The sequence below is a fragment of the Mandrillus leucophaeus genome, unplaced genomic scaffold (assembly GCF_000951045.1).
Source record: "Mandrillus leucophaeus isolate KB7577 unplaced genomic scaffold, Mleu.le_1.0 Scaffold117, whole genome shotgun sequence".
NCBI lineage: Eukaryota > Metazoa > Chordata > Mammalia > Primates > Cercopithecidae > Mandrillus > Mandrillus leucophaeus.
The window spans coordinates 1,742,397-1,764,932 of NW_012099987.1; the positions used below are offsets into that span (position 1 = coordinate 1,742,397).

At 37.9% G+C, this 22,536-nt stretch overlaps 1 protein-coding gene and 1 pseudogene across 1 annotated transcript in view; one reads left to right on the forward strand and one right to left on the reverse strand.

Annotated features, from left to right (window-relative positions):
* Positions 1 to 22,323, reverse strand: part of TM9SF3 (transmembrane 9 superfamily member 3) — a 75,107-nt gene extending 52,784 nt beyond the window's left edge. The window contains exons 1-4 of the mRNA XM_012000256.1: positions 22,127 to 22,323; positions 10,700 to 10,822; positions 6,562 to 6,722; positions 4,251 to 4,328 (exon numbers count right to left, since the gene is read on the reverse strand). Of these exons, the coding sequence (XP_011855646.1) occupies positions 4,251 to 4,328; positions 6,562 to 6,722; positions 10,700 to 10,822; positions 22,127 to 22,292 (528 nt within the window). The 5' untranslated portion in view covers positions 22,293 to 22,323. The remainder of the gene's footprint in view (positions 1 to 4,250; positions 4,329 to 6,561; positions 6,723 to 10,699; positions 10,823 to 22,126) is intronic.
* On the forward strand, positions 4,773 to 5,507 carry LOC105554309 (annotated as a pseudogene).
* Positions 22,324 to 22,536: the final 213 nt, after the last annotated feature.

Below are 22,536 nucleotides of genomic sequence, written 5' to 3' on the forward strand. Positions count from 1 at the left end.
CTACAGGTACATACATATGTATTGCTGTGTATGATTAGGACATATGTTAACTTGGACTAACGTGCTGAATATGTGCATGAAGCTGAAGGGCAGTCCTGGCTCTGCTACCCACCCTGAGATTTCAGGGACGGGATAAACTCTACGGCTCTTCTTGAAAAACAGGAGACAGCCTCTTCAGAAGAGTATTCCTTACTTCATTCAACAATTTATTTATTGAGTAATCTAGTGAAATTATAAAGGAATCAAGAAATGCATTGTTTTTTGAAATGTTTGCTCAAAAAAGATTATATAAATCTAGTTTATTGTAAAAGTATCATTTAAGGTTCATAAAAGCAGTCCATGATTTTCCAAAGATTTTATTTTGCTCCCACCCTGAGATGTTAACCCAGAAAAGCTCGAAAGGGAAAGAAAAATGACACATACCTTCTTTTAGTCAATTTATCAAATTTTTTAAGTTTTATATAATTACTAGTAACTATACTAATTAGACACACATTAAACGTTGAAATTTCTAACAAAAGCTCTATTTTCTAATCTAAGATATATACTAATCTATCATAATGTAGTAATAACCTGAAATTTTATAACATTCCTTTATTCTAAAAATTATGAGATGTTGTATAATTGTGAAATTATTATACCAGGGAAAATACTTCTTAAAAATAAAGAAACCTGATGTCACAAAGACGTTTACTAACCCTACTAATTGCTGCATGCCAGCACCCTCTAGTGTCACTAATCCTGAAGCTGCACCCTCAATTTGTCATAAATTTTAGAACACAACTGGAGATAAATAACTATACTAACAATACTACCTCTTACCTGCTATTTGCCAAACACTGAACTGGGTGCTTTATATCAACGTGAAATTCTCCAACAGCTCTGCAAGGTACTGTAATCCTTGCTTCACTATTAAGGGAACAGAAGCTTAAGGACCGAATCATTTAACCAAGGTAACAGTATGCAGCAAAGCATCAGAGTTTGAATTCAGCTCTAGCTCCTTTGCCTGTGCTGTTAGTCACCGTATTAGAAGCAATCCCTATACCTGCACATCATATCCTCTCCTTCTACTTAAGGAAAACGATGTAGTATTTCTCTCCTTTTTCTCCTGCACTGCCAGTTTTGCAACCTCCACTGAACCCCATCAGCATATAATGTTTTTCTTACATCTTAAAAAAAAAAGAAAAAGAAAAATCTCCAAATTCCATTTTCTACACTGGCTACTGCACCATTTCTTTGCTCCCTTTAGCAGCCAAGCTCCTCACAAGTCCATACTTGCTGTCTCCAATTCCTCTCCTCCCATTCTCTCTTACAGAAGCTCTGTTCAGATTCTGAATGCCCCATCATTATACCAAAATTCTTGTCAAGTTCACCAATGACTCCAGGTTAATTCAACAGTCACTTTTCAGTGCTCATCTTACTTGACCCATCAGCAAAAATTCAGGACTCGTCTCTCGATCCTCCACGATACACTTTCTTCTCTCGGCATTCAGAACACCATGCATTCTTTTTTACCTCCCAAAGCCCTTAACTGAACTCCCCTGTTCTTCCTAAACTCTTAGTACTGTACCCAGGGCTTAGTCCTTGGTACTCTTCTCTCCCTACATTTCCCTTCCTTACCAATTATTACATTCAGTCTCATAGCTACAAATATGATCTATATGCCAATTACTGCAAAATTTGTATCCCTAGCCCAGACCCCTCTCCTGAACTCCAGGACTGATATATCCAATTTGAAGGTCAATATTTCCATTTGGATATCATACAGACACACCAAAACTAACATGTCCCAAACCATACCCTAACCTTCCCCTCTAAATCTCCTCCAAATACAGCCCCAGGGATGTCAGCTCCACTCAGACTAAAAACCCTAGAGTTTGTCTCAACTCTTCTTCACCTTCCTATCAATCAGGAAATGCCTCCGGCTTTAACTTCAAAATACACTCAATCTAACATCTTTTCATCACCTACCCTGCTACCACCCTGATCTGAGTTACCTTACCTCTTACCTGGATTGCTGTATCAGGCTCTCCACTGTTCTCCCTGCTTCTACCCTTGACTTCCTGAACCCACATAATAATCTGATCCTTTTAAAACAAAAGTCAGATTTGTTGCCCCCCTGCTGAAAACACTACAGTGCTCCCCAGCCCCCTTTGCACTCAAGAGTAAAATCCAAAGTCCTTAAAATGACCATGGATGATCTGGCTCCTGCTACCTCTCTGACTTCATCTTCTTGCAGGTCCTCAAACCACAATAAGCATATCCTCCCTTTAATAGGCTTTTCAATGGTGTTGCCTCTGCCTGGAGTACTCTTTCCCCTAAATACCCACATTACCCACATTTTTTATTTCCTTCAACTCCTTCCAGCTTTTGCTCAACAGTCCATTTCAGAGGCTTACCTTGACTACAGAATATAAAACTGTAACTTACCCGACCCCCGGTACTCTTGTTCTGCTGTCTACTTTTTCTTTTTTGACACACTTCTCTTCGAATACAGTGTGTTTTACTTATTGTATTTATTTCACATCTCCTCGACTAAAACATAAGTTCCTAGAGGGTATAGATCTTTGCCTTTATTTTCTAATGTATCCCTACTTACCTAATACAGTGCTTGGCAGATAGCAGGTGCTCAATTAATATGTGTTGAAATAATAAATACAGTATACTGCTCTATAGTGAAAATACTAAAAGGCAGTCTTTCCCCTAAGTTGTCAATGCCCAGTGGGGCTAGACACAAGGCAGACCTAAGAGTTCCAGTAGGGAGTGCCAGTTAAGAGCCTTCATATCCTCAAATGTTATCTAAATCTTGGAATTATCTGCATCCATACCCTCAGGATTGCCTGAGCATTATACTTGAGGAGAACACATAGCAGGTGGAGTTGAGGTGGGGATTGAGGTAGGGGAGAAAATTTTAGCTCCAAGAGTAATATGCTAAATCCTCCAGTAAAACCAGTCCAGGCAGGGCGCAGTGGCTCACGCCTGTAATGTCAGCACTTTGGGAGGCCAAGGCAGGTGGATCATTTGAGGTCAGGAGCTCAAGACCAGCCTGACTAACACGGTGAAACCCCATCTCTACTAAAAAAATACAAAAATTAGCCAGGCGTGGTAGTGCGTGCCTGTAATCCCAGCTACTCGGGAGGCTGAGGCAGGAGAATCGCTTGAACCCAGGAGGCCGACGTTGCAGTGGGATGAGATCACGCCACTGCACTCCAGCCCAGGGGACAGAGCAAGACTGTCTCAAAAAGACTAAATCCCAAATAGCTTAATTGTTAAAATCTTTGAACTCTGAGGAAGATCAGAAATAGTGATAGGTTCCAGTAGAGTCTAAGAATGGAACCTAACAGTAATATGTAAATCTGAGACAACAAAAACTTACGGACCATCTCAAACATAGGTGATTAATAAACTTTAAAATTCTAGTCCAAAAGATTAGATCAAAACAAAGAAGCAGCAATTCAGGAAGAAAGTCAGAAGAACAGATATATCCTCTTATGCCCTGTCTTTTTATCTCCATCCTTGAGGAGGAAACCACCAAAACAAAGTGTGATTTTTGCTATAAAGAATCAAAACTACCTGTACAAAACCAACACTAATGTCACTGGCTTCATGAACTAAAATTCAGCGAGTATCTGTCAGTGGGGGCTGGGAGAAGTGGGGGCGGGGGGCACTTCTTCCCATTCTTGACGTTTCTTTCTACATGGATGGATTTCCACAAGCAAAAATTCCTGATCTCAATCCACTCTCTCATTACCTCCTTCTGATGCGCACATTCTGTTCCTTCTCACACTGTAAGTTGTATAAGGGCAAGTGCCCATGTAGGGAAGCCTACAATATACTCTGAGTGTGTTAAGTCTAATTCTGAGTTTCAGTAGTAAGAAGCCCACTTGATCACAGATATAAGCCACATTCTCCACTACTCACCCTATTAGAAGTCCAATGCGCTATCCATTCTGCAACGCAGTCACCTAATATTCACCTTATTAGTGATATTTTGGCTTCCCATATGTTATATTCTTCTTTGTATATCTCTTAACTGGTTTAAACCACAAGCACAAAGAAGGAAGTTTTTTTATTGCTCCTCTAAAACTCCCTATCACCCTTACGATTTCAAGCTCATGCTTTAAATCACTATTAGCTAAATCTTTTAATCCACCATCCTCAACACAGTGCCCTGCAAATGACAGATGCTCAATGTTTGTTAAACGAATTGGTGTACATATTCAACGTCTTAAATTACACTATTTACCTACCCGATGTTGGAAAAAGGACGGATCAAGGTATTTGTCAAATCGATCTTCAAATTTTACATCTGACTTTTTCCATTTTACCTAAAAAAAATTTTTCATTTGAAAATAAAGGCCAGTAAACAAATAATCTGATGACAGAACTCTGAGCAAAATACAAAACTATTTACACACACCAAGAATTAAAATTCACTAGAGAAATGGAGAAAAGTTACTTACAACATGAGAAATGGAAACAGTTATGATAAAACTAATCACCTTTTCTGTTTATTGACAAAACTTAACAACTTTCCTTAGAGGGGTCATTTCAGTTCTCAAGGGACTGTTTACTTTCGTTGACTTACGTATTACGACCTGATAAATGTGACATGAACTGAATTAGTATAAGCTCATATCACAAGTGTCTAAATCAATTAAAATAAGAATCTGTACATCTGCCTGGTGTGATTCTGTCCTGCGCAGCTGTTCTCTTGAGCAGAAGTCATTTATCTCTGTCTGCCTTCTCTCCCACCTGTGTGCTGCCACCCCATGGAAGATTCGATGGACACAGACATGTGTCCCTGAGGCCCCAAAACTATCTTTTCGGTTGTGAACTAAAGGCCAACAAAGATTATCACTTTAAGGTGGATAATGATGAAAATGAGCATCAATTATCTTTAAGAACAGTCAGTTTAGGGGCTGGTGCAAAGGGCTGCACATTGTTGAAGCAGAGGCAATGAATTACAAAGGCAGTCTAATTAAAGTAACACTGGCGACTTTGAAAATGTCTGTACTGCCAACAGTTTCCCTTGGAAGCTTTGAAATCACACCACCAGTGCTCTTATGGTTGAAGTGTGGTTCAGGGCCAGTGCATATTAGTGGACAGCACTTAGTAGCTGTGGAGGAAGATGCAGAATCAGAAGATAAAGAGGAGGAGGTGAAACTCTTAAGGGTATCTGGAAAGCGATCTGTCCCTGGAGGTGGTAGCAAGGTTCTACAGAAAAAAGTAAAACTTGCTGTTGATGAAGATGATTATGATAATGATTTTGATGATGGGAAAATTGAAGAAAAAGCACCAGTGAAGAAATCTACACGAGACAATCCAGCTATAAATGCACAAAAGTCAAATCAGAATGGAAAAGACTCAAAATAATCAACACCAAGATCAAAAGGACAAAAATCCTTCAAAAACAGGAAAAAAAACCTCCTAAAACACCAAAAGGACCTAGTTCTGTAGAAGACATTAAAGCAAAAATGCATGCAAGTATAGAAAAAGTGCATTGAACAGTCCTGGGCACTACTGGTAAATTAAGCCCAAAGATGGTGAGAAAGGAAAAGGAGAAACAAATATAGTCCATACTGAGTATCATCAACAATCCAGAGTGAAGTCTTCTATTTTAATCTCAATCTCCTTTTCTGATTTGCCACGGATGCCTCTTCAGGCTGGAAAAAATCTCACTCTTGGTTCCCTAAAGCACTTTCTTCTGACTGCTGTGATTCAGTGAACCTTGCCCTTTGCTTTCTATTACTTGTGCATTTGCCTCACCTCTGACCATGTTCTGGATCACCTTTGTATCTCCTTAGCTGCTCAATAAATATTTGAATGAATAATAATAATAAAAAAGATTCTGTACCTCTTTATTTTTAGACTGCATTACTTTAATTACAACTATAAAATTTCTTAAGTTCAGTTATACAAGGATTATTTGCATCAGGTACATATGCACAAAGCTTGAAAAACTTTCAAAACTGACTATTAGCAATGGACTCATTCCAGTTACGAGGCAATGACTGGCAGAAAGTCTATCTACACTGAATTTCTCTCTCATTTCCACTATTTTTAAGCCTAAGAGAACAGAAATAGCCTGACAGTTGCTAAAAGGCTCTGACAAGCTCTCACTGTGCAGGAGTACATTATTCCAGCTGACAGAGCAAACCATGATAAACTATCTATCCAGCAACTTTCAATACAGCATCACTTCTATCTGCAACATTAAAAAGGAAAGGGAAACAACATGAAGTACTGCAATCTAAAAACATAACCATAAAAATACATGACTGGGTTAGTCTAATTACCCAGTTACAACAGTAAACTTGACTGTACCAAAAGGTTTAGGTCCTGCAAAGGCATAACTGGTATCTAATACTACAGACCTGAAGCAAATCCTCAATTTGCTTTTAGGAGGCTTACTTAGATACACTGAGAAAATATAGTTTTAATAATATTCTGTTGCATCCCATTTCAAGCTACATATTCATCTACTAAAGCTCAAAGCCACAAATTGTTGACATTAGGTTACAAACACTACTTCCTACATTAAACTATTTGAATACTTACCGAATATGACATCTGGATTTTAGTATTCGGAACCAATTTCACCTTTCCTTCACTAGTTAGATTAACATCAACAATTCGATTTCCATTAAAACCTATTTCAAGTTTTTTGTAGGTCCAAAGATAGTAATCTTCTCCATTTTCATCAGCCTCACCAACAATACCTAAAAAAGAAAAAATACTTTATGCAAGGAAATACCACTTAATATTTAAAATATCCTAGAAGCTAAAGGCTCATTACATTTGTTTGTTTTTTTTATTTCTTAATAAAAAAGCAATATTACCATTATTCTTCATGGTTAGAATAAGGCAAAAGTGCAAACTGGACTTCTACTCTTCATTAACTACTCAGCAAACACACGTCATGGTCATACTACAGTGAAAAAGTGATAAACAACTCAGCATAACCAAACACTAATTTGATTCCCAAAGTTCATGCTTTGTCATTAGTATCATTTTCATTGTAACAATTATCACCTTATATATGTATACTACTGATAGGGTTTGGATCTGCATCCCCACTCAAATCTCATGCTGAAATGTAATCCCCAATGCTGGAGGTGGAGCCTGGTGGGAGGTGATTAAATCACAGGGGCATCTTCTCATGGTTTGACATCACCCCTACTTGGTGCTGTCATTGCGATAGTGAGTTCTCCTGGGATCTAATGTTTAAAAGCATGTGGCACCTCCGTCCTCTCTCCCTCCTACTCCTGGCCACTCTTGGCTTCCCCTTCACCTTCCACCATGATTGTAAGTTTCCTGAGGTCTCCCCAGAAGCTGAGCAGATGCCGCTATGCTTCCATTATAGCCTGCAGAGCCTTGAGCCAATTAAACCTCTTTTCTTTTTCAATTACATAGTCTTAAGTACTTCTTTATAGTGGTGTTAGAATGGAATAATACAACTCCCTAATATCTCAAAATTTCAGGTAAGTGCTTACATCACCATCTGCCAAGGTTACCCAGCTACTAGTGGTCAAACCAAAATTAAAATCAAGGTTTCCAGATCCCTAGTCTAGTACTTTCTCTAATAACCTATGATCTACCCATTCCCAGTAAGATGTACACATGTGTATATATAGTACCAAAACTTAACATGTCTCCTTTTCTTTTTTTTTTCTTTTTTTTTTGAGACAGAGTCTGGCTCAGTCGCCCAGGCTGGAGTGCAGTGGCGCGATCTCGGCTCACTGCAAGCTCCGCCTCCCGGGTTCACGCCATTCTTCTGCCTCACCCTCCCGAGTAGCTGGGACTACAGGCGCCCGCCGCCAGGCCCGGCTAATTTTTTTTTTTTGCGTTTTCAGTAGAGACAGGGTTTCACCGTGTTAGCCAGGATGGTCTCAATCTCCTGACCTCGTGATCCACCCGCCTCGGCCTCCCAAAGTGCTGGGATTACAGGCGTGAGCCACCGCGCCCCGCACATGTCTCCTTTTCATACCTCAACTACTGGATTTGTCCCTGGGAAATCAGCAAAATAAAAGGAACGCTGAAAATAAATGGCAATAAGGATGCAGTTTAAAATTATCACTTCAATCATAATTTGGGATATTGGAAAAAAAAGATCTACAATGTTAGGGAAATATTATAGGTGGTAGCTGCAGATACATCTCTTATGCCCTCAGACCGCCAGTTATTTGTCCAATGCTCCCCACCCAAGCCTAAACAGTTCCCAATAGCTTTATGCTCTGTAAGTTACTCCTTAGGGCCTTCCCCCTATGCTTTAGTAAGTATTAAGGAAAAACATAATCATTTCTTATAAAATACTATTTATTAACCAAAGTGATTCTAACTGGTACAAATTCAAGAAGTATAGTTTTGTTTTGCTTGGGACTGTGGGGGATAATGAAATCCTTCTTTTATCTTTATTTTTTATTGAAACAAGGTCTCACTCTGTCACCCAGGCTGCAGTGTAGTGACACAATCATACCTCACCGCAGTCTCAAACTCCTGGGCTCAAACAATCCTCCCACCTCAGCCTCCAGAGTAGTTAGGACTACAGGCAAATGCCACCATGCCTGGGTAAATGTTTTATTTTTTGTAGAGACGAATCTCGTTATGCTGCCCAGGCTAGTCTTAAACTCCTGGCCTTGGCTTCTCAAAGTGCTAGTATTACACACATGAGCCAACACACCCAGCATGAAATCCTGCTAATAATTAATTATTATTATTATTATTATTTTGAGACAGAGTATCACTCTGTTGCCCAGGCTGGATAGAATGCAAGGGTGCAATCTTGGCTCACTGCAACCTCCACCCGCTGGGTTCAAGCAATTCTTGTGCCTTGGCCTCCGAAGTAGCTGGGACTATCGGTGTGCACCGTCATGCACAGCTAAATTTTTTGTATTTTTAGTAGAGACAGGGTTTCGCCAGGCTGGCCATGGTGGTCTCGAACTCCTGGCCCCAAGTGATCCACCCGCCTTGACCTCCCAAAGTGCTGGGATTATAGGCATGGGCCACCGCGCCCAGACAATAATGAATTTCATAAAGGTTTATTTATCTATCTACTCTGAAAACCAGACTTTGGGGCTAAAGACATAATTATATCAAGTAAGAAGCTACTCTCTAAGAGGCTTTTAAAAGACTCTGAAACCTTTACCCCATGAAAAGTCAGATACAAAGTTTGTTTTGTTTTTTTTTCCTGACAAGGATTCCCCATGGTTCAGACATTCAAGGACATCCAAAATTATTTCCCCAAACAGGGCATATTCTAAAATCCCAGGGCTATAATAAATTTAACACAAGAAAGCAGTTGCCACTATTGCTAACGAGCCCCACAGCTATGACTGAAAAAATCTAAAACATGATGGCTTATGCTTATAATCCCAGAACTTCAGGAGGCTGAGGCAAGAGGATTGCTTGAAGCCAGAAGTTCGAGATTAGTTTAGGTAATAAAGCAAGACACCTTGTCTCTACAAACACACACACACACACACACACACACACACACACACAGAGCCAGGCATGGTGGTGTGCACCTGTAGTCCCCGCTGCTCAGGAGACCAAGGGAGAAGGATCACTTAAGTCCAAGAGTTCAAGGCTACAATAAGCTATGATGGCATCACTGCACAAACCTCTAAACAAGGGAAGACAACAGGGAAGAAACCTGTTCTCTCAAAAATGAAAGAAGCCCAAATCAATGGGATTCCCTGAACTACAGGCTCAGAAAAATCTAGTGAATATTCAGAACACCTTCCTATCACTGTCAGAGCTGATCAAAGAAATGTCTGTGTTACCATAATAGTAACTGCAGTCATTTACATGAAATGCTTACTACATATACCTAATTAACATGCAACACAGTAATGATGATGCATATAATTATCTCTTGACATTAACTGTCTTATAAATTCCATCTTAGTATGATATTAAACTCTGATCTGGTATGTTCAGACTCTGATAGTTTACTGCTCATGACAACAGTAATCTGCTAACCATTTTAAGAATTAGAAGAAACATTCATTATACATAACAGCAGATTTCCAGAGACAAAAGAAAGAAACAATTAGACAAAGATGTGATCAAACATACTGGCCATGACAGTGGGCTGTACTTTGCATTATAAATAATTTAATCAAGTCCAACATAAATGATTTTGGAGTATTCATAAATTGGCATTAACTATGCCATAGTTCTTCTCTACTAATATGGATAAACAAGAGCAAAAACATAAACATTTTTTAAATTGAAGAGTTATGGCAAATAACATAGGAACTAGCAAAATAAGCCATTCAAGAAACTATCATACCAAGAAAATATACTACCACAGTACCAACATGAGAAAAAGACAGAATGAAACTTCAAAATCCTATTAGTCCCTTTAATTGTATTTAAAAAAACAAATTAAAATAAGATATGAAAAAAATGGAAGCAGAAAAATTTTTTAGATTGTTCTAAGCACTTTTTCATTCTTGAATCTGACATGTTATACTATATAAAAGTTACATTTTAGGCAAGTTTCATGTAAGGCATGGCAATGTCAAAAATTCTTCAACAAGTGACCATAAAACTGGTATTAAAATCATTCTGTAAAAAACAGTGAAAACACATTTACATCATGATCCAGTATACAATCACCTTAACAGAGTCTTTACATAAATTCTGATTATGCAAATTTTCCCAAATCTTAAATACAACATACAATACTTACCCCATATTGGTAAATCATCTATGTACATCTGGTACCAGTAGTGATTTTTTATGGCATATACAAATGCATCTCTCTTTTCTTTATCTAAATCAATTTCACAGTAAGTGGCTGGCATCACATCATCTGCATAAAATAAAAATTGCAAATTAGCCCCACTAGTTTGCAAAATAGTTACATTAAAAAAAAAAAAAAAAAAAAAAAACAAGAAAAAAGCCAACATTTTCTAAAGTTAAAACTTCTATTCACAACAGTTGAATCTGAGTGACAAATATGTGGGGGTTCAGTGTACTATTCCTCCCTTTTTTTGTGTATCTTTACGACTTTTTATAATGAAAAAATTTCAATCATCTTTATTTTCAAACATTACCTAAGTGAAGAAACCATCCCTTTATATAAAGAAAATTATACAAGAAAATTTATAAAGTAACTTTAAAATAAATTGATTTTAAAAACAAAAAAAGCTTAAACACATAACAAAGTTTGTATTTAATATATACAAAAGCTCAAGAATATGATCATAAACAGAGATAACCATTTCTAGCTATAAGATCTCTCTGAGATAAACACTGATTTTAACATTCTTGGAAAGACAAATTACTAGAAGTCACAGATTCTACGAAAACACCCAGTGACTATTCATAAGTAGGAAGATTAAAAAGCAAACCTCTATTCAGCAAGCATCACTGTTTATAAATTGCCTTAAAGTCCCCTAAAGATGAGTCATTTTCCACTGTTGACTGCTTTCAAAAATACTACTACTATAATTCTATTCAGATGCTTTCTAACTTAGTAAATCTAGTATTTCAAAAATGTACCTATGTTTCTAATAAAACAAAAGAAAATCCAAAAAAACCTATAAATACTCAACATGTCAATCAAAAGAAGTTGTTTTGGTATATTAAGCAATCAGAAAGAAAATTAAGAAATCATTCTGAACAAGAACAAAAAAGAAAGCACAAGTTTGTTTTTAAGTTCTATACTATATTTGTACTATAATATTGGTTATTTGAAATATACAATGCAATTTCTCTGAAGAAACATTATTAAACTTTTTATTGATCAAAAGTTCTTAAACATAAATTGTAGCTACATCATTTAGTGGCTCAAAGAAATAGCAACCTAATTTATAACTCAAGATACCTAGCAATATATCTCCCCAACCCTTAACAGAGATAATAGCTTCCCACATTATAGACCAACCTAGAGTGGGTACCCCAAAACTACAACACCAAAGATGGCAGTAAACACTGAAGTCCCATGGAAGAATGTCAAGGAAATGTCATCCTCAAAGTATGGGAAGAAAATTAATTTGTCTCCAACAACGACTCCCATATAGATTTTCTTTCTGCCCAAGCCCTCCTAGGCAGCAAGGAATTTAGGATTTTCCTGATGGCAAAAAAATAAAAAACCCTGAGGCTAAGCAGTGAAGCAACAGAGGGTTAAAAAATGAGATTGCTTCAGAGGATTTCTATAGCAGGAACTAGAAAAACTGGCAGCAAGAGGTCCCCAAATGGGATCTCCATGGAGTGTGATAATGAACAAAAGGCAGCAGACAACTGCAGCTACAGAAGGGATATTCAGAACCAAAGGAAGGTCCAGGCTTAAGGGACAACAAATGGCCACCGTGGCAGTAGGGGACCTCACAGCTACCTCTGCAAAGCCATTGAATTTATTGCCGTTAGAAACAAACATTAATTAATAATGGTCATTAACAATGTGGTAGATTTAAGTAGGAAGCTCTGAAATATATACAGTATGGCATTTATCTGTATAAAGCTTTTTTTTTTTTTGAGACGGAGTTTCGCTCTTGTTGCCCAAGCTGGAGTGCAATGGCGTGATCTCGGCTCACTGCAACTTCCATCTCCCAGGTTCAAGTGATTCTCCCGCCTCAGCCTCCTGAATAGCTGGGATTACAGGCACATACCACCAGGACCGGCTAATTTTTTGTATTTTTAGTAGAAACGGGATTTCACCATGTTAGCAGGTTGGTCTTGAACTCCTAACCTTAGGTGATCTGCCTGCCTCAGCCTCCCAAAGTGCTGGGATTACAGGCGTGAGCCACCGTGCCTGGCCTACCTGTATAAAGCTTTTAAAAGATTCCTCAGAGTCTGAACTTTAGTCCAACTCTTTGTTTCCCAACTGATATATCTGCCTCTATGCTCAAGCCAAACTCAATTCCCACATACCTTGTGCTCTCTTGGCCTCTGAACTTTTCTGCTCATGCTGTTAACTCTACCTAAAATGTCCAGTCTAAAATACTCCCCATCCCCCAACCCTTTCCTCCACAAAGGAGTCCCTGATTCCTCACTCCCCATACTTCTCATACCCACTCCCATACCTCCCTTATGGTATGTAGGCCTGTACCATTTTCTACCTCATACCAGTATCTTGCTCCTCAAAAACACCATTGGTCTTGAGTGCTTTGTCCATAACTGATTATATCCTTTTCATCTCCAGCCATGCCTGCTTCAGTACCCTGCACAGACTAGGCACTAAACAAATAAACCAAAAATTTTAAGCGCATAATTTTCCATTTATTTGGCAAAGGAAATCACTAGGCATATTAGGGTATGTACCTATACATGCATCTGTGTATGAATAGTGTGCATGTTTGTACAGAAGGAGAAAATGCCAATTTATGAACAAATGAAATTTTTGAACAGAGTCTCTGAGAAGGATTGATAAACAGGTCTTGAAGAATATCTTTAACTTATGTAAAGTCTAGAAACAAAGCGTGTTAAAAGGGAAAAACTATTATTATGACAGGCTATATAAAAAGGGTGTTGGTTGGTCACATTTTAACGAAATTCTACTTCCAGGCAGGTGGACAAATACAAACATCACAAATAACTGGAAGAGTCTGGCTGCCTAACTGAAACAGCATTTCCCTCAGGAGGTTGCCAATTTGAAGATAACTAATGCAATGTGTATGAATATGCCAAATTATTATTCAGCACTCTATATATCTGGAAAACAATCTGAAAAATCTACCAGCATAAATCAGTGCTTTAAAATTACAATAGGCTATACCTTTCGAAGATGAAACATACATCCATGAATTCTGAAAAAGATGCAATTAAGATTTTACTAATGTAAATAGTTTTTACGAGGGGAAAAAAACCAAAGTAGTAAAGTGGCAAATGTTAACCTCATTTTTCAAACAGAAAGCAAGGTTAGGTAGATTCTGGATGCGACACACCAATAATCTACCATCAATTCCCAATAAAACTCCACGCTAATAATTGAATAGGCAGTGAAAGCACTGAGAAAAGAAAGTGGTAATTATTCACGAGTTCTCTAAGAACACAGTATGCCATACTTCGTTTACTTTCTCTTTTGATAATATTACATTTGGAAAACGAGAAACAGTCTACCTCTAATTCAGCAGCACTTGGCAAAGTCTCTCACCAAAGAAATCAATATATAAAAATTTATAGAGAAATAAGCAGAAAGGTGAGGTTTATTCTGAGCTCTAGTATCCAGTAGCTATGTGAATAAAAAGCAAGTTACTTAACTTCCATGAACCTCTCAGTTCCCTTAACAGAGATAGCATCTATGCTATCTCCTTCCCAGAGTTAAGAATTAAAAGCATCAGGCCAAGCACGGTGGCTCACACCTGGAATCTCAGCATTTTGGGAGGCCCAAGGCAGACTGATCCCTTGAGCCCAGGAGTTCGAGACTAGCCTGGGCAACATGGCAAAACCTCATCTTTACAAAAACCAGAAAAATTAGACAGGCATGGTGGTATGTGCCTATAGTTCCAGATACTCAGGAGGCTGAGCCCAGGGAGGTTGCGGCTGCAGTAAGCTGTGATGGGACCACTGCACTCCAACCTGGGCAACAGGGAGACTCTGTCTCCAAAAAAAAACAAAAAGGATTGAAAGTGCCAATATATTCACAGAAAATGTTCTTAAGTTTCCTTGGGCTTCACATCCCTTTGAGAATCCAATAAAAGTGATCTCTCCCTTGCCCACCCCCTGAAAATGCACATTCACACAAAATTAAGGTAGAATTTCAGAGGGCCTGAAGACCCCAGAAGCCAGAGCTCTTGGTTGAACTATGCATACCCAGAGCCTACCATAGTGCTGGAATGCAATAAGATACTCAAGAACTGCTGAATGAACTAGAGGAAAACAAGAACTGGAAAAACTGATATATTCACAGTTAATTAAATAACTATATAAAAAATATTGATTAAATGACCAATCTGACTAGCAGTATAAACACTGTAATTTTTTCTAAATGACAATTTCGCAACCTGTATCAAAAACCGCCTTAAATATGTTTATACACATTGATTCAGTAATTCTACTTCTAAGAATTCATCCTAATAACAGATTCAGAGATGTACTGAAATACTTACATGCAACAGCAGAGAAAGAAAACCAAAGAAGGATGGAAGGAAGGATCAAAATATCATACAACTAGAAAATGGGAGAAAAGGCTGGGCGCGGTGGCTCACACCTGTAATCCCAGCACTTTGGGAGGCTGAGGCAGGTGGATTACGAGGTCAGGAGATCGAGACTATCCTGGCCAACATGGTGAAACCCCGTCTCTATTAAAAACACAAAAATTAGCCGGGCATGGTGGCGCAAGCCTGTAATCCCAGCTACTCGGGAGGCTGAGGCAGGAGAATTGCTTGAACCAGGGAGTCAGAGGTTGCAATGAGCCAAGATCGCACCACTGCACTGCACTCCAGCCTTGTGACACAGCAAGACTCTCAAAAACAAAAGAAAGAAAGAAAGAAAATGGGTGGAAAAAAATCACAGTATCCAAGTTACACAACACTATGTAGCCATATTTTTTAAAAGAGTAGTTAACAATATGGGGACAAGCTCATAAAATGTCAAGAGAACAAAAGCAAACAAAAACTATGTATCACTTACTAAATGAATTAGAATGTGCTTAAAACAGTGTCTGGCACATAATAAGCACTATATAAGGATTTGTTAAATAAACTTCACAAAAATTATATATATAATGAACTCAACGTTCACATATTTAAAACAATGTGGATAAACAGAAACACAGAAGGACTGACGAAAATACAACAAAATGTTAATGGTAATTATAGCCAGTTTATATTTTCCTGTAGTCACTAAATTGTGTATTTGAACTTGTATCACTGTTAAAATCAGAGACATATATATGCATACACATCCCTTTAAAAAACAAAAAACAGAGATGCCCATATTTATCAAATCTGCAGTTAGTACAAGGTATAAGAAATCAGTAATAAGAATTGACAAATTTCAGATTCAAATTATTTGGTTTGGCTAAAACACTTTGGTTGAAACCAACAGGACAAAACATTGCACCAAGTTTCCAGACTTCCACTTACAAACAAGGCAGATTTAACCACAAGTATGTTTCTTCTCTCTCCTAAAACACATTAAAATGTCAGTGAAGGACTAAAAGGATGTTAAGTCCACAAAGACGAAAAGAAGAGAAGACAGTGGGGAAAAAAAAACATATATATATATAAAAAATACATATATATAATGTGTATATATATACATACAAAATATATATTTTTTAAAATATATATATATTTTTTTGAGATGGAGTTTTGCTCTTGTCGCACAGGCTGGAGTGCAGTGGTACAATCTTGGCTCACTGCAACCTCTGCCTCCTGGATTCAAGCAATTCTCCTGCCTCAGCTTCCCGAGTAGCTGGGATTACTACAGATGCCTGCCACCACCCTCGGCTAATTTTTGTATTTTTTTGGTAGAGACAGGGTTTCAGCATGTTGGCCAAGTTGGTCTCGAACTCCTGACCTCAAGTGATCCACCTGCCTTGGCCTCCCAAAGTGCTGGGATTACAGGCGTGAGCCACCGCACCTGGCCATGGGAAAAAGATTTTAACACATTTTTAGGAAATGGAAAACAGTTGTAAGATGACAAACTACTAATAAAGCAGGAGAAAACATAACAGGAGAATGATGCTTGTAAGGGAGGGAACTGGTTTCACAGAACCCAAGAGACACTCAGGACTTGGAGGCACTATAGAAGCTAGGGGGACAGATGTAGGACTGAACACAAAGGGAATTGTATTAAAATATTAAATATGTACACAGACGGGTTGGATAGCTAAGTCCCCTCCTCTACCCTTCATACAGCTAGACACATACTGTACCCTCAACGTATCCCTGTAGTAGACCAGTGGCACCTTCCTCTAGAGAACTTAAACCAGAGGGGTTCCAGAATCAGGGACAGCAGGAACAGCAGAAGCCAGGGACTGAAAACAGCATGAGGGATTACCTAAAGTAAATATCTTCAGGCTGAATAAATAAACCTGCCATCCCCCCAATCCCTTTTTCTCACCCCTTGGCAATCAGGCCTATATTCCCCAGGCAGGTATCTGGAGGGAAATACTGCATAGTGAAGATAAGAACAACCAAGATTGAGAATCACTGAACTAAAAATATATAAGGCTCTAAACAGCCCTTGGCATCTCTTCATATCTGCAGTACTCTCAACTTACCAATTAACTCTAAAGAAAAAATACTTGTAAAATAATTTCAGCCCTCTGTTAAGTTGGGAAATTCAAGGAAGAAAAAAGTTCAAGAGAAGATCAATAAAATAAACAGAAGGAAGGAGCCCTGTAGAAGTCACTGACTTTTCCACAATTAACACCCTTCATTATACTGCAGGAATTCTCAAACGGGGGAAGGGGCAGGACGGGTGGGTGGTGATCTCTTCTGGTTAAGAATTACTATTCCAGATCATCTAATGTTCATAATGAACCAATTATCATAACAACAAGTAGGCACAATCCGTCTGGGTGCTAGACAATTTATTAAAAGCATACTATGTCTTAATAGCTAAGGGTGCAGTGGTGAACAAGAGTGCTATTATAATAGGCTAGTGCAGCAGCTTGGGGATAAATCAAAGTCTATAATCAATAAACTAACATTTCATAATCACAAATACAAAATCAAGTTGGAGTTACAGACCCATACTATGTGCTATTAGTATTCCTAATTACCACTTTTTGAATATAAACTATATACCAGGAACTTTGATAAATGCTCTATATGCATTCTCATTTAAACCTGACACTTCTATCAAATACGTATTATTTCCCACACTTCACAGATAAGCAATATGAGACCAAAGAGGTTGAATAATTTGCCCATGACCACACAGGTAAGCAGAGGCAGAGCTGGATGCATCAAGTCTCTCTGACCCCAAAGCACATCTTCTTTCCACACTATGATGGCAAGATTCCAAGAGGTACCCTCTAAAACTGGAGGGTACTGAATTCAACCCAGGTTCAAGGAGGCCTAACCTAAGTCAGTCCTTCTATATTCAATGCATTTTCTTAAAATTGTCTCAATTTAGCATTTTTGTCTAGTGCTAGAATATAAGATTTTTTTTTTTTTTTTTTTTTTTTTTGGAGACGGAGTCTCGCTCTGTAGCCCAGGCTGGAGTGCAGTGGCCAGATCTCAGCTCACTGCAAGCTCCGCCTCCTGGGTTCACGCCATTCTCCTGCCTCAGCCTCCCAAGTAGCTGGGACTACAGACGCCCGCCACCTCGCCCGGCTAGTTTTTTGTATTTTTTAGTAGAGACAGGGTTTCACCGTGTTAGCCAGGATGGTCTCGATCTCCTGACCTCGTGATCCGCCCGTCTCGGCCTCCCAAAGTGCTGGGATTACAGGCTTGAGCCACTGCGCCCGGCCAAGATTATTAGCAAGAAAAAGTTGTATATAAAATCTTAAGTGAGAGGCATCCTGTATTAGACTAACATTAGTTCCTTTAAATAGTCTCTTTAGTAATCTTCATTTTACAAAACGATACCAATCCATGGAGCCTGACACAATCCACTAGGTTAAAAAAAGATGTGTGTGTATGCATAAACATGTATGTATGTGTACATATAGTTTTCTCTGGTTTCACATTCCCAAAATTTTGTTTTATTTGAATATTCCTTCAGAAGAATCTTTAAAAGTCAAATATTTAAGAGATGAAAGATTAAGAATATATGGTAAATATTTCTATAGCTCACAAGAGGCATAATGTTCCAGTTTCTATTACTAGTATGCTACGACACACCATGGATAAATCATTTTTACCTCTGGGCTTCTGGGAGAGGGAATTGGATGACACAATCTCTAAGGTGCATCCTATTTTTTAAATGTGTGGCTATGTAACAACCTACAACACTTTTCAAAGCATGACTGACTTTATCTTTGAACATAGCAAGCAAAGAGCTACAATAGAGGGAGAAGATAAATCTAATTAGCATTTACTATTTCATCCGGGCACTTAATTTAACAGCTTCTTTAGCAGCATATCCAGGCTGGACGTGGAAACTTGGTAAGACCCCTAGGAATCACCAACTCTCAGGGAATAACACTTGGCTAGCTCTTCTTTTTTTCATCTAAAGGTGCTTAGCTTAGTCTGAAAAGAAAATAAATCCCACTTCTTTACCCATGAAAACAATCTTCTTCTATTTAAATAATCCCTCCATCTCAGCCTCTAGGAACTAATAAAAGGGGGTTTAAGATTGCCAAATAAGGTACTGGTACCAAAACAGATATATAGACCAATGGAAAAGAACAGAGGCCTCAGAAATAACACCACACATCTACAACCATCTGATCTTTGACAAACCTGACAAAAACAAGAAATGGGGAGAGGATTCCCTATTTAATAAATGGTGCTGGGAAAACTGGCTAGCCATGTGCAGAAAACTGAAACTGGACCCCTTCCTTACACCTTATGCAAAAATTAACTCAAGATGGATTGAAGACTTAAACGTAAGACCTAAAATCATAAAAATTCTAACAGACAACCTAGGCAATACCATTCAGGACATAGGCACAGGCAGACTTCATGTCTAAAACACCAAAAGCAATGGCAACAAAACTCAAAATAGACAAATAGGATCTACTTAAACTAAAGAGCTTCTGCACAGCAAAAGAAACTATCATCAAAGCGAACAAGCAACCTACAGAATGGGAGAAAATTTTTGCAATCTACCCATCTAACAAGGGCTAATATCCAGAATCTAAAAAGAACTTAAACAAATTTACAAGAAAAAAATCAACCCCATCAAAAAGTGAGCAAAGGATATGAACAGACGCTTCTCAAAAGAAGACATTTATGTGGCCAACGAACATACGAAAAAAAGCTCATCATCACTGGTCATTAGAGAAATGCGAATCAAAACCACAAGATACCACCTCATACCAGTTAGAATGGCGATCATTAAAAAGTCAGGAACAACAGATGCTGGAGAGGATGGGAGAAACAGGAACGCTTTTACACTACTGGTGGGAGTGTAAATTAGTTCAACCATTGTGGAAGACACTGTGGCAATTCCTCAAGGATACAGAACTAGAAATACCATTTGACCCAGCAATCCCATTACTGAGCATATACCCAAAAAATTATAAATCATTCTACTATAAAGACACATGCACACATGTTTACTGCAGCACTATTCACAATAGTAAAGACTTGGAACCAACCCAAATGTCCATCAATGATAGAACAGATAGAAAATGTGGCACATATACACCATGGAATACTATGCAGCCATAAAAAAAGATGAGTTCATATCCTTTGCAGGGACATGGATGAAGCTGGAAACCATCATTCTCAGCAAACTAACACAAGAACAGAAAACCGAACACCTCATGTTCTCACTCATAAATGGGAGCTGAACAATGAGAACACATGGACACAGGGAGTGGAACATCACACACCAGGCCCTGTCAGGGGGTTGGGGGGTAGGGGAGGGATAGCATTAGGAGAAATACCTAATGTAGGTGACGGGTTGATGGGTGTAGCAAACCACCATGGCACGTGTATACCTGTGTAACAAAACTACACGTTCTGCACAAGTACCCCAGAACTTAAAGTATTTAAAAAAAAAAGTAGTTGCTGAGTAAGTACTCTTTAGTAAATATGGGTGAGGATCTCAAAAACTAATGAAATCTGTACACAGTAGCAAAGGAGGATTCAGGAGTTCTGCCTATTCTCTCTTGTTGGTTCCTCTTTAATAAACTAGAAATGTACACCAAATACGGAAAAAGAGCAGATGATTACATATAGACGAAATCTCAAAGATCACATTTTCTAGTTTAAGTTTTCTCGTTACTTGTGACTAAATACTTAAATTATCTAATTAAATTAAAACACAAGCCTCAAAGGTATGTTTACAGTGATTCATAAAATTACAGGCCATGACACTGTGGTTTAAATTTACAACTTAATTTTATAATTAAGCCTCAAAGACTATAAAGAGGGGGATAGGAGAGAGGGAGAATGTAAATATATACAGTATACCTATTTTCAACAATAACTGAACAATTTTTAAAACAAGAATAAAATTTAACAAATCGAAATTAAAGTAACGTTATCTTTAAAATCTCATTGTCATTCTTTTCCCCAAAGTACTAAAATAATAACATCTTTAGTACTAAAAATACCAGAAGTCAGTTACTATTCATCTTACACACGGAGACAATGAAGTCAAAACTGCAGTAAACAATTTTACTAAAATGAATACAGCACCAAAAAAAAAACGTAGGGGGGGAGGACTAAAATCCAAAGCTCCTGTTTACAGGATCCATGATGTATTCAAAAACCAAGACACCTAATCAAAGATCCTGCAAAAATTAAATTACTCAAGCTTCTGATCACCATTCTAAAAATGCCTCTGCAGGAAATATACTCTCTGACAAACTTCACAGAAAAAAAATGAAAAGTATAAACACACTCAAAGGACCTGACAAATGGATACCCGCATAACTAGATAAGGTGAAGTTTTTTCCCCAAATTTAACAAGTCTTTGACTTAAAATTTAAATATCCTATAGGTATTAACAGGATAAATTAATACAACGCTGATAAATAATACATGCTAAGCCTATGGTACAAGTTTGAATTTGAGACTTTACACAAGAATTTTAAGTATCCACGCATCCCATTAAAGCCTCAGACCTCCAGAAATTAGTTTGTTAAATACCTATGAAGGTCTTCCCAGGCCACATGTGTCTAATCAATAGGGGATTTACTAGAGAACACTTTTCAGAAGGAAATATGTTAAGGAAATACAATTTTATTAACAATTATCTATTTTATTATCTTATAAATATTCAAAGGAAATCTTTGTTAATTACTAATATACTTTCCTAAATGCAATACACTTCATTTACAGATTAAAACATACATTAGAGTCTAAAGTAGTGGTTCTCAACTGATGGCAACTAGCAATGTCTGGTGACGTTTTTGGTTTCACAACTGGAAGGTGCTACTGGCATCTGGGGGGTAAGGCCAGGGACTCTGCTAAACTTCCTACAATATACATAACAGCTCCATACAACAAAGAATTATCCAACCCCAGTATCAATAGTGCCAAAATTAAGAAACCCTTATACAGTCCGAATTGCATTGTAAGGACTATTAAGATTTACTTACCTTTAAATTTAATATCCAGACCACTAAATTCCAATTCAACCCCTTGAAGTGCTTCTCCCAGAGTTTCATGGTAATGGCTGATACTTTTTTTTGACCCCACACAGAATGGAAGTGAAAAGTACTTATATGTTTCTTGACGATTATGGTATGGCCCAACAGTATTCATCCATAAGACAACTTCCTCTTTATCTTGATACTGAAACAAGAAAAGCAAATGAATTAAAAAAAAAAAAAAAAAAACTAATTCAAATTAAGGGAATATTTGTTATGAGTTCTAAACAAAAGTGCATCATCTCTGTTCAGGAAGCTATAAAATAAAATACTGGAAGCTTAATCTGATGATGAATGTCCACATCTTAAAAATGAAACTTTGTGAATTTTAAAATTATATCCTCTGATGGTAGTCTCGG